We start from the raw sequence: 18,307 nt of genomic DNA on the forward strand, positions 1-18,307 counted from the left end.
GTCTAGGTCCCAGCCTCCATCACCAGGAGAACAGACCGGTCTAGGTCCCGGACTCCATCACCGGGAGGAGAGATCGGTCTAGGTCCCGGACTCCATCACCAGAAAAACACTTCCTAGATTCCTGCAGCACCTGCAGCTGACTTGAATAAGACTCTGAAAGTAGCCTTAACATTCAATAAAAACTGTAGTCATATATTGCTGAGTCACATTAGCTCGTACCAACCAACCTTTCAGTAACATGTTAGTTTTGTTTAAAAAAAAAACAACTCTAGGGGACCAGTTCTTCACTGCAAATTGTATTTTACTGTTTGTCTGTTCAGAGACATCCATACACCCATTTTCTATACCCGCTTTACCCTTGCAGGGTCAGAGAGGTCTGCTGGGGCCTAATTACAGGCGAGAGGTATGGGTCCACCCTGGACAGGTTGCCAGTCTATCGCAGGGCCACATATATACACACAACCAGACATACTCACACCTATGGGCAATTTTGAATCATCAATTTACCTACTATGCAGGTTTTTGGACTGTGGGAGGAAGCCGGTGTACCCGGAGGGAACCAGGCAAGCACAGGGAGAACATGCAAACTCCACACAGAAAGACTCCCACCGGGCCTGGGAGTCGAACCGGGAACCTTCGTGCTGTGGGGCAACAGTGCTAACCACCAAGCCACCGTGCTGCCCCATGTCACAACTTGAGAGGCTTTATTGAGAAACTAATATGTTTTGTACTGTGGACCAACGTTGCTATTTCACATTTTGATGGGAGAATTGGTTGCCACAGTGCTGGGAGTTCAGGTGTACGATACTGTTCAAAAGTCTTAGACACTCTGGTAAAATGTAAAACTGCTTTCAGATGAGAGATTCATAAACACAATTATTTTTCCTTTGTAATCAAAGTTGTCCCTGTAAGTTTATTAGTTTAAGTAGGAACACTACAAGTTTCACAACCAAAGATTTATCCAAACCATATTTTCAGAGAATTATACATTCATTATTCTCCTCAGCACGACGTTGTGCTATTCTTCTTAACCTCTCTCTTTCCTCTTCCAGTTCCCTCTCACGTTGTTCTTCCAAATTCTTCATCATCATTTCAATTGCCCTGTTTCTTTCCTCTTCTTCTCGCTTCCTTTCTGCCTCCCTTTCCTCCATCTCCCTCTTCCTCTCCATCTCCATCACCTGCTCCATGATCATAATTTGATATAGTCTTTCCTCCTCTCTCATCCTTCTCTCCCTCTCTCTCTCAGCCTGGAGTCGCTTGTTGATTTTCTCCATCTCTTTTTCATACTTTTCTTGCAGTTTTCTCTCCAGTTCTTCTTTCTCTCTACGGGTTTTCTCTTCCTTCTCTTTCAATAGGCGTTGATTTTTCTCTTCAATTGCCCTCCCGGCCTCCTGGAACATCTTGTTGGTGTAATGTCTTCCACCGTTATTCTGCACGATATTTCTGATCTTCTGGAGCAGCAGAGTGACTTGAGGTTTCTTATCTTTCAGCTTGTTATTGAAGACATGGTACTGGCCGTTACATCTGGCTACAAGCTCCTGTAACTCTGGACTCTCAGATAGGAATTCTTCAATAGTGGTGTCTTCAAGGACGTCTCCATGAGTGAAGAGGACCATGCTGTATTTGTCAGCAGCCTGGCCAAAGATATCTTGAATCCTCTGCACCGTCTGCTTTTCCTCTTCAGTGAACCTGCCCAGAGCAATGACCACCAGGAAGATATGGGGTCCAGGAGCAGCATAGGAGACACACTGGCTCAAATCTTTGGTTGTCTTGTTTTGACCAAACCTGGTGTCAAACAGGCCCGGGGTGTCAATGACAGCAACTGGTTGTCCATCCACCACAGTTTTATCTTTAGAACAATCCACAGTCAAAGACCGCGGACTGCACTTGGACTGAAAGCGGGACCATCCCAGAATGGTGTTCCCAGTAGCACTCTTCCCTACTCCAGTCCTCCCCACCATCACGATCCTCAGCTCATCATCATTCATGAGGTTGGATCCTGTGAACAACAATGTTTGAGACTGAGTTAGAATGTCACAGTTTTACAAATCCATTTACCCCTCAGATGAAAACACAATTGTTTTGAACGACCTAAGAAGGGAGGAAGTAAATAATGAATCAGCAGCAGTGAATCAACATGTACTTGTAGAGGAGTCACAAGTTCATTGAGAACTTTTGCAAACTTCTTTCCGTGAAATACTGGCTCGACAGACTTACCTGTCATTGCAGCAACTGCAAGAAGCTGGAAGAACATTCTCTATTACCGGCCATGCTAACAGACTTATTAGTTTGATGTTTCACTGGTTTTAGAAACAAAAATATTTTCTGTAAATAGTAACAACTTTCCACCTTCAACACAATCCAGCCCTTGAAGTTCAGGGAAAACTGACCAGAAAGTGAGTGGACCCCTGCGTGGTTGCTTGGATTTCAAGCTACCTCACTGGCAGACCACAGTACATCAGGCTGAAGGACATCACTTCAGACACTCAGTGTGGTTACATGCACATCTAAATAAAGCTATTGGCAACAATCTAACCAAGGATTAAACTGTTTCAGAGCAATCCAGTATACATGCGCAAGAAGACAATCTATTATGGAGTGAAGTGCATTCAACTCTGCGATGCTAGGTGGCACCACACGCACTTTTGCGTTGGCATTCTTCCGGTTCCTTCTTTGTTGTATGTATTCTTCTACTCCTACTATGTTGATATTCTGGCTTTCGCGGTGTCGTTACTTCCAAAAGGGAGAGTCCCGGAGCCATCACTAGCTTGGCTAAGCGTGGGTTGGTATACAGGCCGGAATAACTTGAATTAGGACTGCATTATCTGGCACTAATAGCTCAATCTCAACAGCTTCAGTTCAGTTCGACTACAGCTAAGGCCTCTTCTGTTTCTAATTTTTATTAATGATTTTGCTGTAATGTCTGAGTCCTCCCTGCCCATTTTATTTGCGGACGACGCCAACTTTGTCATGTCGCATTCTAATTTTGAATGTCTATTAAGAAATGCCAATACCATGTTGGAATACGCCTCAAGATGGTTTCTGACGAACAAGCTTTCCTTAAATATAAATAAATCAAATTATATTCTTTTTAGAAACAAAAACAAATTTTTCCCTGAGCAGGATTTAAAGCTCCAAATTAATAATATTGAAATCCAACAGGTTTCATGTGTCAAATTTCTTGGTGTACTAGTGGATGAAAGATTTATTTATTTATTTTTTTTTTCTGGGGAAAACATATTGAGTATGTATGCAAAAAAAAATATGAAATCCTATGGTATTATTAGAAGAGTTTCTTTCTTAGTTAATCAGTCCTGTCTCATGATATTATATTATAGTCTAATTTATCCATACTTGACGTATTGCAACATTGTTTGGGGCGCTTCTTATTCTTCGTACCATAACCAATTATTTTTAATTCAGAAAAGATTCTTGAGAATGATCTCATATTCTTCTCATCAAGCACCTTCTGCACCCTTATTTAGCAAATTTAAATTATTATCAATTTTTTCTATTAACAAGTTTTAAACATGCCTGTTTATGTTTAAGTTCATTTATTGCAAACAAGACATTCCAGGCCCTTTTCATAATTTTTTTCTGTTATCATCAGATATTCACTCTCATTCAGTTAGAGGTGGGAAGAACTTTCATTTACCTCTTTGTCTTTTACCTGCAGTCACCAATCCTTTATCAAATTCCATGGCCCTCAACTCTGGAACTGTTTAGATAGATCTCTTAAATTAGCCTCATCTTTAAAAACGTTTAGGACCAGCTTGGTGGGGAATCTTTTATCTAGACAAAATTAACAGGCTATTCTTACGGAAATGAAATTGCCATTTCATAGATATTTTTGTTTGTGTACTTATTGTATTTTTCTTTGTTTATTTTACCTTTTTTTCCTTTCTATTCTTTTGCTATTGACTGATTTGTTTTTGGTGATTTTGTATTGAGGGGAGGATTTCTTATAAGCCCTTCAGGCTTCTTTTCCTCTCCTGCACAAATTATTTGTCTTTATATGATAAAAAAATTATTGTACTATCACTGTGCAAAAATAAATAATTAAAAAAATAAATCTATCTATCTATTTCTATCTGAGGACACATGAGACCATTAAGAAGATTCCTCTAAATATCTCACAAGAGGACAGACAACATGATTCTGTCAAGCATTTCTAGGGCTTATTGTACAAAACAAACATTGTATTGAAGCTGTCTGACTCAGAGACAAAACATGACATTTAATAATTCTGTATTAATATAAGACACGGTCAGAAATAACAGATAATGTCAAATAAAGTACTTTGATAAAACAACAGGGGTACAACAAAGTTTAAGATACCATCTATATTTATTTTTCAGATATTTTTTCAAGATAAAAAAAACCACAGTGATGGTAGTAGGGACGGCAGGATTAACTAATAGGTGGATTGTCTGGACATTGATTGTTGTTGGCTTTAATCTCCCATGTTTTAATAATAGGCACCAGCTATAGAAAACCCATATTAGTCAACATCCAGATAAGAAGAAGACAAAATGAAACCATGCAATCTTCAGAACAAAATGACTGAGCAAACACCAGTATTTAGTGGGACCCCTCAGAACTAAGCACTAGTTGAACTCGTTCAGCATTCCATTCTGTTCAGGTTTAAGAGAGCCTGCGTCATGTCATTCCTGTTTGTATCTTGAAGGGACCAAGAAATAAATATGGATTTCATTAAAACTCTCATAAAAGAAGAAGCCTTTTGTAAGTTATTTCATGGTTTCCAACAACAAATATGTACATGTTTATGTCTGCAGGAGTTTGATTTATTCAAACTTGATTCATCAGTGATCACTGACGCATGAACTGTAACACACAGAAAGAAAAATCCTTCTTACCAAAGTTTCTGGTCCTGTTGGTGTTGAAATGATGTTCTTCCATGTTTGGGTTGAAGAGTGCAGCGTAGATTCTTCAGCTCAAGTGAAAAGTAGATCTGTGTGATCACAAAATTTCTCCCGCATGCATACAGCCTTTAATATAGACAAAGAAACCACACCCACATGTTCCTGTACGAAGTGAAAGTGAAACCCAAGTGCAGCCTGTTGCAGCTGGTTTCTGCGTTGTGTTAAAAATAAGCTCAGGCAGACACACACGATTCGTTATCATGATTCATTATCACTTAATCCCCTACTAAGGTAGTTTCAGATTTATTACACAGAGGGAGCACGTGTTCAGCTGTTCTGCAGTTTGAAAGAAGTGCTACCATTTCTGGTAAAGGCTGGAAGGTGGGCTTAGTGGGAGACAAACACGCACGCACGCACGCACGCACGCACGCACGCACGCACGCACGCACGCACGCACGCACGCACGCACGCACGCACGCACGCACGCACGCACGCACGCACGCACGCACGCACGCACGCACGCACACACACACACACACACACACACACACACACACACACACACACACACACACACACACACACACACACACACACACACACACACACACACACACACACACACACACACACACACACACACACACACACACACACAGATGTTGTGTTAAAAATAAACTCAGCCATTTATTTAAACAGAACCACAAGAAAATATGCAGAATTCAGAGTCTCTGGAAGCTTCTCCTGTTTGTCAAACAGCTCCCTGATGGGAGGAAGTAAATGGGTACTGAATGAAGAGTCAAAAGTTCATTGAGTACTTTTGCAGACTTCGTCTTTCCACTAAACACCGGCTCGACAGACTTACCTGTCATTCAGCAACTGCAAGAAGGTGGAAGAACATCCTCTATTTCAGGCTATGCTAACAGACTTATTAGTTTGATGTTTCGTGGGTTCTAGAAATGAAACAATTTTCTGTAAATAGTAATAACTGTGAGACACATGAGACCATTAAAAAGATTCTTCTCAATATCTCACAAGAGGACAGGCAACATGATTCTGTCAAGAATTTCTAGGGCTTATTCCACATAACAAACATTGTATTGAAGTTGTCTGACTCAGAGACAAAACATGACATTTAATAAGACACGGTCAGAAATAAGACCGAATAGATAGAATAATAGATAATGAAGAAAGTAAAGTACTTTGATAAAACTCAACTCACTGGGGTTAAGATACCATCTATATTTCTTTTTCAGACCTGTTATCAAGATAAAACACACACATGATTCGTTATCACCTCATTATGGAAGCATCCATCCATCCATCGTCTATACCCGCTTTATCCCTTTCTAGGTCTGCTGGAGCCTATCCCAGCTCATTTCAGGTGAGAGGCAGGGGCTACACCCTGGACAGGTCACCAGTCCATCACAGGGCCACATATAAACACACAAACCATGCTCACAACCACACTCACACTCACACCTACGGGCAATTTAGAATCACCAATTAACCTAATATGCATGTTTTTGGACTGTGGGAGGAAGCCGGAGTACCCGGAGAAAACCCACGCAAGCACGGGGAGAACATGCAAACTCCACACAGAAAGGCCCCTGCCGGGTGTGTGCTAACCACTAAGCCACCGTGCTGCCTTATATGGGAGCATATGAGGGCCTATTTTAAAATTAAAATGCATTTGCAGAAATGCTTTTTCATTTTAAGAATGTGGCTGCATTATTTGACTCAAAAATCTAGTTAATAATGAATCCGATTTGCATTTTAATTTTCTTCTTCAAGACTGCTCATTCTTGTACTTAATTCAAATTAAAAAGAAAAAGACGTTTGAGATTTAATTTTCAAATCATGCCTCAGCAAATTGTTACCAATATTCAATTTTAAATCTAAAATGTGAAAATTAAAATGCATTTGCAGAAATGCTTTTTCATTTTAAGAATGTGGCTGCAGTGTTTCCCCTAGAATTTTTTTCAGGCCCGGTGGTACCCACCAAAAAAACCCTAAACAGACGAGGCGCGTGGGACGGCATATTGGACATGTGACATGCAGCAATATAGCAAAGTTTTACATTAAAAATCATTGTAGGCCTATATTGCTGAATTATATTACTTCAATGAAATCATTAGGCTTAATCTAACCTTTAACCAAAGTTGCATGGGCCTGAAAGGCTGCAGTGTGCTGGTCTGACCCATATGAGCATTGAGCACATTTCTATACTGTATATTTCAGAGGGGATCTCTATGAAAACCCTCTGGGATGGTCCTCTTTTAACGGGCTGCTTGTGCTGACGGCATATGCGACAAAACATCCCTATTCACAATTGAGATTATATCAGTTACAGGGGCGTCGCCAGGTGTAATCCCTTATGGGTTCTGAGCCCAAAGGGGCCCCCGCGTAGCGGAGGCCTAAACTGCAACATTTTTGGGATCTTACGGGTCGGATCGGTTAACTTTGCATGACTTTAAGTCGTTTAGAAACAGATTGACAGCCACAAGCAGCTTCAATGATTATAACAAAAAAGACCATTCCAGATCAGCAGATGAATGCATAGCACAGTATAATAATAACTGCAGGGTGGTGAATAGTGCAACAGGGCAAAGCTCTGTGTATTCCCCTATTCAATTTTAGAAAATATAAGGAGTAAAAACTGAATGAGAAACGAGAAAGCCAAAGAAAGTGTCATGACAACAATTATAATTATTATCCTCCTCATTTTATTGCTGCATTCAGCAATATACCAATGACCTCCAAGTTCCAACTCACTGCATCATATAGGGCTAAACAAACATCCATCTCAGACTGGTATTTTATACAAAATGGCAAAATAAATAAATACAATAAATAAGAAAAAACACATGACTGACCAACATAGCAGCATATAAATAAAATTCACATTAAACATTCCCAACTCAGTCCCAATACAAAGACATACTCATTAAAATTACAATAAAACAACTTAAGGTGCCATTACAATGGCTTTTTCTATCTTTTCGTTTCTGTGCTCCTGATTTCTTCTGTTTTGTTTTAGCCTCCGCCAGTGGCAGAGCGTGGGTTTCAGCACAGAGGGGGCGGAGCATTCTCAATGGGCCCTTATGATAATTATTTTACTGTTCAACAACTTAAATATAACGGACACCTCATCATACCCAGCAAACAACACAAATGCTCACGTTTACTGAGCCAAGCAAGCCTAGGTGCCACAAACCAGTTCACACACACACACACACACACACACACACACACACACACACACACACACACACACACACACACGCAGCCTGACAGCCGTCAATCTGACAGCATCGCTGTCCTTGGTGCTGGTGTGACGGTGACTCACAGGGTCTGAGCCAAACCATCTTTAATATAACTTAAAACGTAAAATGTAAACTACAATTACACAATCTATTCAGATAGAATATAGACACAATTGTCTATAAGGCCATTAATGAGATCTATAAATAGAAAATAGACACGGCGGTCTAAACACAACAAAACCCTATAGCCTATTAAAAATGTATCAACTGCACACAATATGCATTCAAATAGAAAATAGACTCGGCGGTCTATTACAGTTGACAACAACACAAGGTACATTAAGGTGGTCAAGGCAATAACAACATTCTGATCATTATTTATGTACTCACCGATCGCTGTCTCTGCGCTTGTTGCCGCTGCACCAATTCACAGACTCCGAACTCCAGAACATCATCCTCGGTTCGAACCATATATTCCAAGTAACGTTGAAAACAATGTAACGGCCGCTACAGCTAACACTAGCCTCCTCATCAGCCACCGGCGCCGCTGCAAAATATGAGGTGAGCGGCGGACAGGAAGCAACTAGCCTCTCCTTTCTCTCTTTTACCTTTCTTTTTCTCAGACTGGTGCTTTTTCTTCTCCATTTTTCCTCTTTCAAAGTTCCCTCCAAAATGCCGCAGTCTCACATACAAGACGAGTTAGTTCAAATGTAAAAAAACGAAACAAGTTAAGTTCCAGCCAATCAGGTTGGCTCACTGCGTTCAGGAAAGTTGTAAAGTAAGAATTAACCTACACTGGCCGCACAATGCACATGTTATCGTTATTATAACCTACAAATTTTACGATTATATATGAACGTATCACACAAAACGGGGCCCTCTCATTGGGCCCCCCTTAGGGCAGAGGGGGGGCCCTCTACTTTGAAATGTGGTTGACATTGGGTTTTTATAACCCGGAAACCCACGCCAGCGTCGCTACTGATCAGTTATAAATAATTTAAACATTGTAGAAGATTTTTTGACAATGCCTGGAGAAAAAATGAACCTTTAGTGGTTCTAGTGGAAAGACAATATATTGTTTGTGTTATTTTCATCATCACACAGAACAAAAATGGAAGCTAAACAACCAATTGGAAACTTACCATGGGGAGTGTGGTACAACCAAGGGCTGTATTTATGGTTATTAAGCCATTCGGGATCCCAGCCAGATGTTCTGTGTTTAGATGCGTTGTTTTTTACTGGGTCACCAGTCAGACCGAGGTGACAAGTCGGACGGGGGTCGGCAGTCAGACCGGTGTCAGCGACGGTAAAGGCTAATTTATGGTTCCGCGTTACACCAACGCAGAACCTACGGCGTAGTGTACGCCGTGACCTACGCCGTAGGCTCTGCGTTGGTGTAACGTGGAACCATAAATCAGCCTTAAGGGTAATTATAAGCATAATTCAGCCCATCCTCCTCTACTGCTCCTCCTGTTTCTTCAACATGTCATCCCCCAACACAAGAAGACTGACACAAATCACTCACAGAGCTGCCAAAATCATTGGCCTCCCCACCCCCATCCTCTCTGACCTCAACACCATAGCCATAACACGCAGAGCACTCACCATCACCCAGGACCCCAGTCACCCCCTAAACCCGTACTTTGTGCTGCTTCCATCTGGCCGCCGGTACAGGTCCCTGACCTGGAAGAGGGTCAAGTTCAGCCGAAGCTTCGTCCCCTCTGCTATAACAGAACTAAATAGATTGCGTCGCTAAATGTGTGTTCCTGTTTAATGTGTATGGGTGGGTGATGTAATGTATGTATTTATGTATCTTGAGGTTGTGTGTGGCGTACGGGGGTGAAAACAAGTTTCCTTGCAAAGGACAAATAAAGCTGAATCTGAATCTAATTGAGCAGCCCCCCACTCCACTGCAATCTGCCCCTCTTTCTCCCGTCTCACCTGCACCTGTCATTTTTTCCTCTATTGCCTCTGTTACTCTCCCTTCATCTATTTTACGTGGCTCCGGAGTCTGGCAGAAAAAAATATTTATATCATGTTGTCTGTCGCCCGCGATATTTTTTCTTTTTTTTTGGCGGCGCAGTTGACTAGCTACAAACTCTATATATCCCATAATGTATAATAATATGCCCGCGCTCTCAGCAGCGGTACTCGCATCGTTACTAGGCAACGAAGCAGGTTGACTCACGTTGCAGAACAGCGCTGCACAGAGGCGCTCCTAAACGTAAATGATCATTGATTTATGAATGAATCGATACGTTGCTTATTTTTGGCATATTACATTTTTTTTTTAGGCCTGGCGGGGGGTCTAGTTGGCCTGGCAGCCTGCAATGGGCTGCATTATTTGACTCATAAATACTATTAAGAATAAATCATCCAATTTGAATTTGCATTGTCTTCTTTACGCTGCACATTTGATGTCATAATCAAAAAGAAAACAAAGAGGACATTGCTTTTTCTTTTTCATGCTCTGTCCGCAAAAGAGTGGTCAAAATTCGAAAACAAATTTGCAATCCCAGGGGCGCAGGAGAGTGATGTCAGGGCCTGCACCTTTCAGCTTCATGCTGACCGTGCTGTGCATCTAATTACGCTAGGGGGAGCTGTGGACATTTGACGCATATTTTATAGTCAAAAGAGAAAAAGGACAGTGTGGCTTGTACTTGACTTGACTTTGCAGATGGGTTGGGAGAGACGAAGGAACACTCGAGCTTGGTTGTCGGCAGTCTTGTGGCGGCGGATGCTTTCAGTAGTGGCTCCTCTCTGATCAGAAATTGGCCTTTTATTTTTTGTTTGCTCCGTTTGGTTTTCTTTTTCTTTTTCTTTTGTTTGGTAGGGTGGTATAGAGTAAGGGAGGGAAGGGAGAGTTTTGTAGCCTTATGGCTACAAAAGAGGGGAATGGGGGTGAGGGAGGGGGATGGAGGAGGGTGGAATATCCCAAAAATCAAGGTGCTCAAAAGAGGGATGCATCAAATGAAAGACCTGAGTTGCCAGGAGAGAGTAAAGTGAGGATGGTAGCAAGAAGCAAAGAGTTTGCAGTGTTATACAAAATAAGGCCAGAAAGAGGGTGGGGGAGGTTTCAGGGCTTTAAATCCTTTGAAAGTGACTTCGGCACTGGAAAGGCAAATTGGGACAGAGTTTCAGGCTAAACTTCTTTCGAAAGGGCTGCTGAGAGTTTGTTGTAAAAAATCAGGAACAGTTTGAAAGTGCAAAGGAGGTGAGGAAGTTGGTGGCTAAAGTGGAATGTTTGGTTCCCAGAAATAAGCACAAAGGGCCAGTCCCAATACACCCCCTAGCCCTACTTTTCAGCCCTACCCCTAAATTTTGCGTGTTCCCGTGAGGGTAGTGGTGTCCCAATTCCTCTTTGCATCTAGGGGTAGTGGGCATATTGAGGGCTGTCAGATCTCGCCAGAATAAAGGCTGATTTATCGTTCCACGTTACACCAACGCAGAGCCTACGGCGTAGGGTACGCAGTGACGAGCGTCGTACGGTGCGCGTTGGCTCTGTGTTGATTTAACGCGGAATCATAAATCAGCTCCTGAGCCGGCGGCTCTTCTCAACCCGAAAACATTGGAGCAAATTTCTTAACAGGCGTTACTTGGATAAACTGAGCCCAGATTGGGGATCTTAGCTTTTTACGCTACAGCGGAAATTAAAACAGCTCTTAGCTTGCTTTTAGCTCTCGGCTTCCTGATATGGTGTGACGTATGTGCAAACGTAACTACGCAGTCGCTTACGTACCCAAACGTAAACCATGCAGTGACGTAGCAAGTGGTGTCTCAATCCCTGGGGAAGATTACAAGGGCCCTACGCCTTGTGGCTTCATTTTTAGGGCTAGTGGTAGTGGGTGAGGGCTAATGGTAGTGAGTGAGGGATAGTGGTAGAAAGTAGGGTGAACATTGGGATTGGCCCAAAGTTAAGGGATTGATATATGGAGTCTGTGCTGGACTGACAGAAAAAGAAATCCTGGATAATGTAAAGGGAGGGCGTGTGGTTGAGGTAAAAAGGTTTAATATGGTTACTTGCCCATTGTGGGTGAAATTGTACCCATAAATTGGATATGTATAAAAATACAAAAAAAAATACAAAAAACACATACAACATAATATTTATGATACTCTCTTCATAGAGATATTAGAACTTTTCTCCATAAATGGTATAACTTGACTTATAGGGCTTCTCTTTTTCTCCATCCATATATTTCGTCCAATCAGTCCAATCACCTCCTGACCCTCTCTCTCCACCAGCAGCAGGCAGGTTGACCATGCCATTGACCATGCCACAGAACAAGAAGTGAAGGATAGCATTAAAATTAATGGTGGTACTGATATTATGCTATACAAATCTGTGGCAACATCCGATGCAACATCCAATATTGTCTTACCTTATAATGCGCTATTTGTAAAACGAAACCCCCGAAGTATGACTTACTACATGCACCGGGCATATGTCTACAAAAGGACACTGTCACTTGAACTAGTTTGACCATAAGAGGGTGTATTTGTAAAAGAAAATACACAAAGTATGGCTTACTAGAGTATCTGTCTATAAAAGGTTCCTCAGTCACTTGCCCTAGTTTTACCACACAGGGGCGTATGATCATATATGGGATCACCATTATTCATGCTAACTATTTCACTGATTTCACAAATTCTGCACAAACAACACTTATCTCATCAGTTAGCACCATCATTCAAACACATACTGTGTGAGTGTCATCAACTTAGCATGGTTAGTTTCAGCTTTATGAACTTTTGTGTGGAAGAAGGTAGGAGCAAAAATGTGTAATTTCCCCTTCTTGAAAATCAATGAAGTTCCTGCTTCTCCAGGGCACTGCTGATTGGTCAGATGCCATGATGACACTGTCTGTGACAAAGCATGATCTGTACTGATTGGCAGGATTAACATGACTTCAACACCTCACTGAGAAGTGTGGGGAAAGTAGATTTTCATGTCCACGGAAATTACCGTATATGGTTACTCGCCCTATAAAGGGTTAATAACATCAGTGTTAGATACAATGTTACTCGCGATGGGCAAGGAACCATATATGGTAACTTCTTTGACCTTGATTTGCATCAAGAATAAAAAAAAAAAGAAAAGAAAAATTGAAAAATATTCTGGTAGTAGCCCCCCAATAACACTCTAGGGTTGAAATTGTACATTTCCAAGTATTTCAATGAGTACCCTATAAAGGGTTAAACCAAAAGATGGAAGAAATGAGGGTTCACCTGTGTTGCTGGTATTTGAGGAGGAAGGACTTCCTTCAAGAGTATATTTGAGACACTTGTCAAGTGAGGGAGTACACTGCTATAAGTGCCAGAGATTTGGGCATGTTGCAGACTCCTCGAGGACAGCACAAGTGTGCTAAGTGTGGAGATAGCCATGATGTTAGAGAGTGTAAGGCACCGGCTTCAAAGTGCAGTAATTGTGGTGGAGACAAGGCTTTCCGGGGATGTCAGCATTTCATAAAGGTGAGACAAGTCCAAAATGTTAGGGATCAGGGGCCTCATTTATAAAAGAGTGTGTAGGATCCATACTAAAAGTGCACATAAACCCAAAAGCCGGATTTATAAATCCGTGTGCACGCAATGCTCGCTTTATGAATCACATTCCAGCTGGAAGGTTGCGCAGGTGAATTCGTCTCATATCCCGCCCTCTACACGCCCACATTATACCATAAATGGGCAATGCAAACTACATGATGACTGTATTTGCATATGAATGAGCCTGCTGAGCATGCGCAGCGACTTCCTGCAGCCTGTTTCTGCTGTGCGTCAGGATGAATGAGACGTGTCGAGCCAGGCCAGTAAATTTCACGGAGACTGAGATCGAGATGTTGTGGATGAGGTGGAGGCCAGGAAAACGACATTATTTGGTGGTCACAGTAATGGCATCACTAACAAAAATAAAGCGAGTGAGTTGCCTGCCAGAATCTGATTTCTGGCCGCGGGTGCGCGCACAGCAGCCCGTTGAGCGATAGCGCTGAAACGTCAGATTTTCAGATTATGAAGCTCAAGAATGAGATCAAATCATATTTAGGTAGAAACAACCTTTCATTAACTGTATTTGGCCTTCAATCAATTTTTGGCAGGTAAAAAGACCAATTTTCAGGGGAGAAATCAGATTCTGGCAGGCAATCACTTTTTGGCATGACACCTGCACGGCGTGTCCTGCACTGCGGACACGCCGTGCCGGTAGGATGATTTGACAGATGAAAATACCCCGTCAGATCACGCTTCCACATAGATAAATGCAGGTAGGATGATTTGACAGATGAAAATACCCCGTCAGATCACGCTTCCACATAGATATTGGCAGGTAGGATGATTTGACAGATGAAAATAACCCGTCAGATCACGCTTCCACTTAGACATCAACATTTATCTATGTGGAAGCGTGATCTGACGGGGTATTTTCATCTATCAAATCATCCTACCTGCCAATATCTATGTGGAAGCGTGATTTGACTTTTTTTTTTCTTCCCCGAAGCGTCGTACACATGGATCTATGTGGAAGCACATTCTGACTTCCTGCTGTTAAATCATCTATTTGCATGAAAAAGACTTTGAAAAAAAATAAACTGAGATAAAAGAAACGGGGATCGTACGGTAATTATTTTCTGCCGAGGTAGGACAACTCGTACACCAGCTTGGGTGTACATGGATCTATAAGTCTGATATGTGATGACATTAAAAGTATGACATGAATCTGGCTTCATTTCACCACCTCACCTCACCTCACCGCCTGCGTCGCCAGTTCCCCATATGTTCAAAATGTCCGTGCGCGAGGGTCAGGGTTGGCTTAAAGATACACACATTTTTCGGTTAGTTTTTTCCTTTTAAATCCCAACCTTTGCGTAGAAGGTGGCTTGCGCATCTTTCAAGCCCTGTTTTGTGCACAAGCAAGCTTTATAAATGAGGCCCCAGGACCGTGTGTTTTATGCAGAAGTGGTGAGGCGAGTTGAAGGGAGGGTAGTGGGAGGCACTGATGAAATGGTGCGAAAAGAGTTGAGTAGTAGCACTTCACGTTATGAGCCACCCATGCTCCCCCGTAATGCGCTGATTATGACCCGAGAGTCGTTTCTGGCATTTGTAGTGGATGTTTTGGTTGGAGCTAAAAGCGTCAGCAGCAGATCTGATGTGATTAGTGCAGTGGTTGGGGCAGCAGAGAGGTTTCTTGGCACTAAAGAGTTACTTCCAGTGAAGTTACATGAGTACATGACAGGCAGTCAATCTTTGAGTGGTCAGGAAGTGGAACCTGAGAGTGTGGAGGATATCATGGAGGATGATGAGGATGAGGATTAGTATTTTCATGTTTTATATCCTACAATGGAATGCAAGGAGCTTAATTGCAAATGGCCAGGAACTGAAGTGATTTATTGGTGCGTTTAAAGATACACCAGAATTGCTTTGCATCCAGGAGACTTGGTTAAAGCCTTGTTTAGATTTTGTTATTCCAGGATATGTAGGTTTGAGACATGATAAGCAAGATAGAGCAGGTGTGGGTTGTGCAGTATTTGTCAAGTCAGGGCATCAGTATAGGAGACAGCAGGTTAAAACGGAGTTAGAGAGAGGATTTTGGAACAGAAGGGGATAAAAGGAGAAATGAACTAATGAACTACTTGAACAGATGAAAAAAGCTTTTATGAATAAGGAGATGTTAGTGAGTGTATTTTTAGACATTGAAAAAGCATATGACACTTTATGGAGAGAGGGGTTATTGATCAAACTGTATGACATGGGGGTTAGGGGCAGAATTTTGAACTGGATCAAGGATTTTTTGTATAAGCGAACAATAGAGGTAAGAATAGGGGGTAAGTCTTCAGAAACAGCAGAAGTAGGGAAAGATACTCATCAAGGAAGTGTTGTCAGCCCAGTCCTCTTTAACATTATGATAAACGATATATGTGTGAAGGTGTGGGGGGGGGAGGGGGGGGGGTATAAATGTTACATTTACTTTGAGACAGATACAAAGGGCTCTAGATTCTGTTGTGGAGTGGGCAGATAAATGGGGGTTTAAGATCTCAACATCTAAAACTAAGTATGTGATGTTTGGGCTTAAGAGGAAATTACCTGATATTGAGTTGCGCCTATACAGCTGTCCTTTAGAGAGGGTTAAGGAGTTCAAGTTGTTGGGAGTGTGGTTCGATGAGAAAATTACCTGGGCAGTGCATATCAGTAAAATTATAGATAAGTGTGGGAGAGTGTTAAATGTAATGAGAAGCTTACGTGGCATTTAGATCATCCCCAGTCCCTGCTCTGTTAGTTGAGATGGGGGAAACACCATTGAGCCTGCAACGTATAAAGTTGGGATTGCAGTTTTTGTCAAAAGTAAATGGGAGTGGCCAAAGTGTGCTGGATTCAGTTCTTTCCCAGGGCAAATGGGGGCCGTCAGGTAAGAAGAGCAAGAGGCCTTTTTTGGAACAGGTTGAGCATCGGGTTGTTGGCTTGGGTATTGGAAAAGGTGTGGTTGCGGAGCATGTGTGCTCTGGTTCTGGTATAAGCCAAAAGGGAACAGGGCCCCCCCTGTTCCCTTTTGGCTTATACCAGAACCAGAGGTGGACTTGTTTTTGTTGTCTGCTACTAAGGAGAAAGATTGTAATGTAAAAAGCTTTGTAGAAAAGTATCTGTGTGAGACAGTCTATTGTACAGATATTTACAGATGATTCTAGGGATCTAGAGAGTGGAATTTTGGGGTGTATGTGATGCAGTTAGAAAAGGAAATGTGTTGTTGTGTTAGTAATTATGTATCTGTGTTCACTACTGAATTATTAGCTGTACTTTGGGCATTATACTGGGTGGAGGAGAGTAAGCCAGAAGGAGTGGTGATTTGCTCAGACTCTGCAGCAGGCCTGGAAGCCATAAAAAGTAGTAGTTGTCAGTCTAGACCGGATGTACTAAGCAAAATATTATTAGTATTGTTTCGACTTGAAAAACTGCAGTGTATGGTGAAATTTATGTGGGTTCCAGGGCACGCCGGAGTCGTAGGGAATGAATTAGCTGATACGGTGGCGAAAGCAGCACTAAAGCGAGACGTTGTGGATGCTGAGATCCCACTAGGAAAGGCTGAGTATAGGTGTAATATCAAGGAGGGAATTGGGAGAGAGTGGCAGGAAATTTGGGAGAAGGAGGAAAGAGGGAGGCACTTTTTTAATATTCAGCCGAAGGTCAATAATTCATATCATTATTCTGGAAGTGTAGAAAGTATTCTGCAGAAAGGATTATTTTATATAAAACTCTGTTAGATCTAGGTATATCTTGTTTTTCTGTTAGAATATTACACGGCCAACATGAGGACCACCAACTGATAGCAAGGGCAGTCATACATCTTCTGCATGCCACTGGGCTTTACTCGAGAATATAAGTGACCATTGTGAACTAATTCAGCCCCAAACTACCTGAGGAGGGCAGTAATACGCCTGAATGCGTCGAAACTGCCGGAAGAAGAAGACAGTGTGGCTTTTAATGTGCATACCACATTATGGGGAGGAGAGAAGACGGATAGTAATGGGCAGGTAATAGAGGAGATGTTGAGTGATAGGAATCTAGTGTGTGTGAATGATGGGAGAAAGACGAGGATAGATGTAAGAACTGGAAAAGAGTCAGTGTTAGATCTTACATTAGTGTCCAGTAGATTGGCGCCAAGGTGTGAATGGGAGGTATATGGAAGAGGGACTGTAGGGAGTGATTACTATCCTGTTATGTGTAAAATGGGTATTGATGTGGTTTTGCAAATGGAGAATGGTAATGGAGGATGGATTCTTAAAAAAGCAAATTGGGAAATATTTAGGAGAATGAGTAATGTGCATCTCAGGGAAATCCAAGAAGGAAATGATATTGATGAGTATGAAGTGAGATTACGGCAGAGTATATGTATGGCTGCAGAGGTTGCAATACCTAAAAGTTCAGGCAAAAGTAAGAGGAAGGCGGTTCCATGGTGGAATGAGAAATGTAAAGAGGCAGTCAAAAGTAGAAATAGATCCTTTAGGATATTAAAGAGGACTCATAACATTCAACATTTGATTGAGTATAAGAAGCTGCAAGCAGTAGCAAGAACTATAAAACAAGCGAAAAGAGCATACTGGAGGGACTACTGCAACTCCATAGGAAGTACAACCACTATAACTGAAGTATGGGGAATGATAAGGAAAATGGAAG

General features: G+C 41.9%; 2 protein-coding genes across 2 annotated transcripts in view; both read right to left on the reverse strand.

Annotated features, from left to right (window-relative positions):
• The window catches only part of LOC133447791 (uncharacterized), a 779,477-nt gene that overhangs the window by 140,883 nt on the left and 620,287 nt on the right, over positions 1 to 18,307 (reverse strand). The window lies entirely within an intron of this gene.
• Positions 806 to 5,003, reverse strand: LOC133447745 (GTPase IMAP family member 4-like). The gene is made up of 2 exons (XM_061726474.1): positions 4,878 to 5,003; positions 806 to 1,999 (listed from the first exon to the last, which is right to left on the reverse strand). Exons 1-2 carry the CDS (start codon positions 4,918 to 4,920, stop codon positions 975 to 977), a joined length of 1,068 nt encoding a protein of 355 aa, XP_061582458.1. The 5' UTR covers positions 4,921 to 5,003; the 3' UTR covers positions 806 to 974.

Source organism: Cololabis saira, chromosome 1 (assembly GCF_033807715.1).
Source record: "Cololabis saira isolate AMF1-May2022 chromosome 1, fColSai1.1, whole genome shotgun sequence".
NCBI lineage: Eukaryota > Metazoa > Chordata > Actinopteri > Beloniformes > Belonidae > Cololabis > Cololabis saira.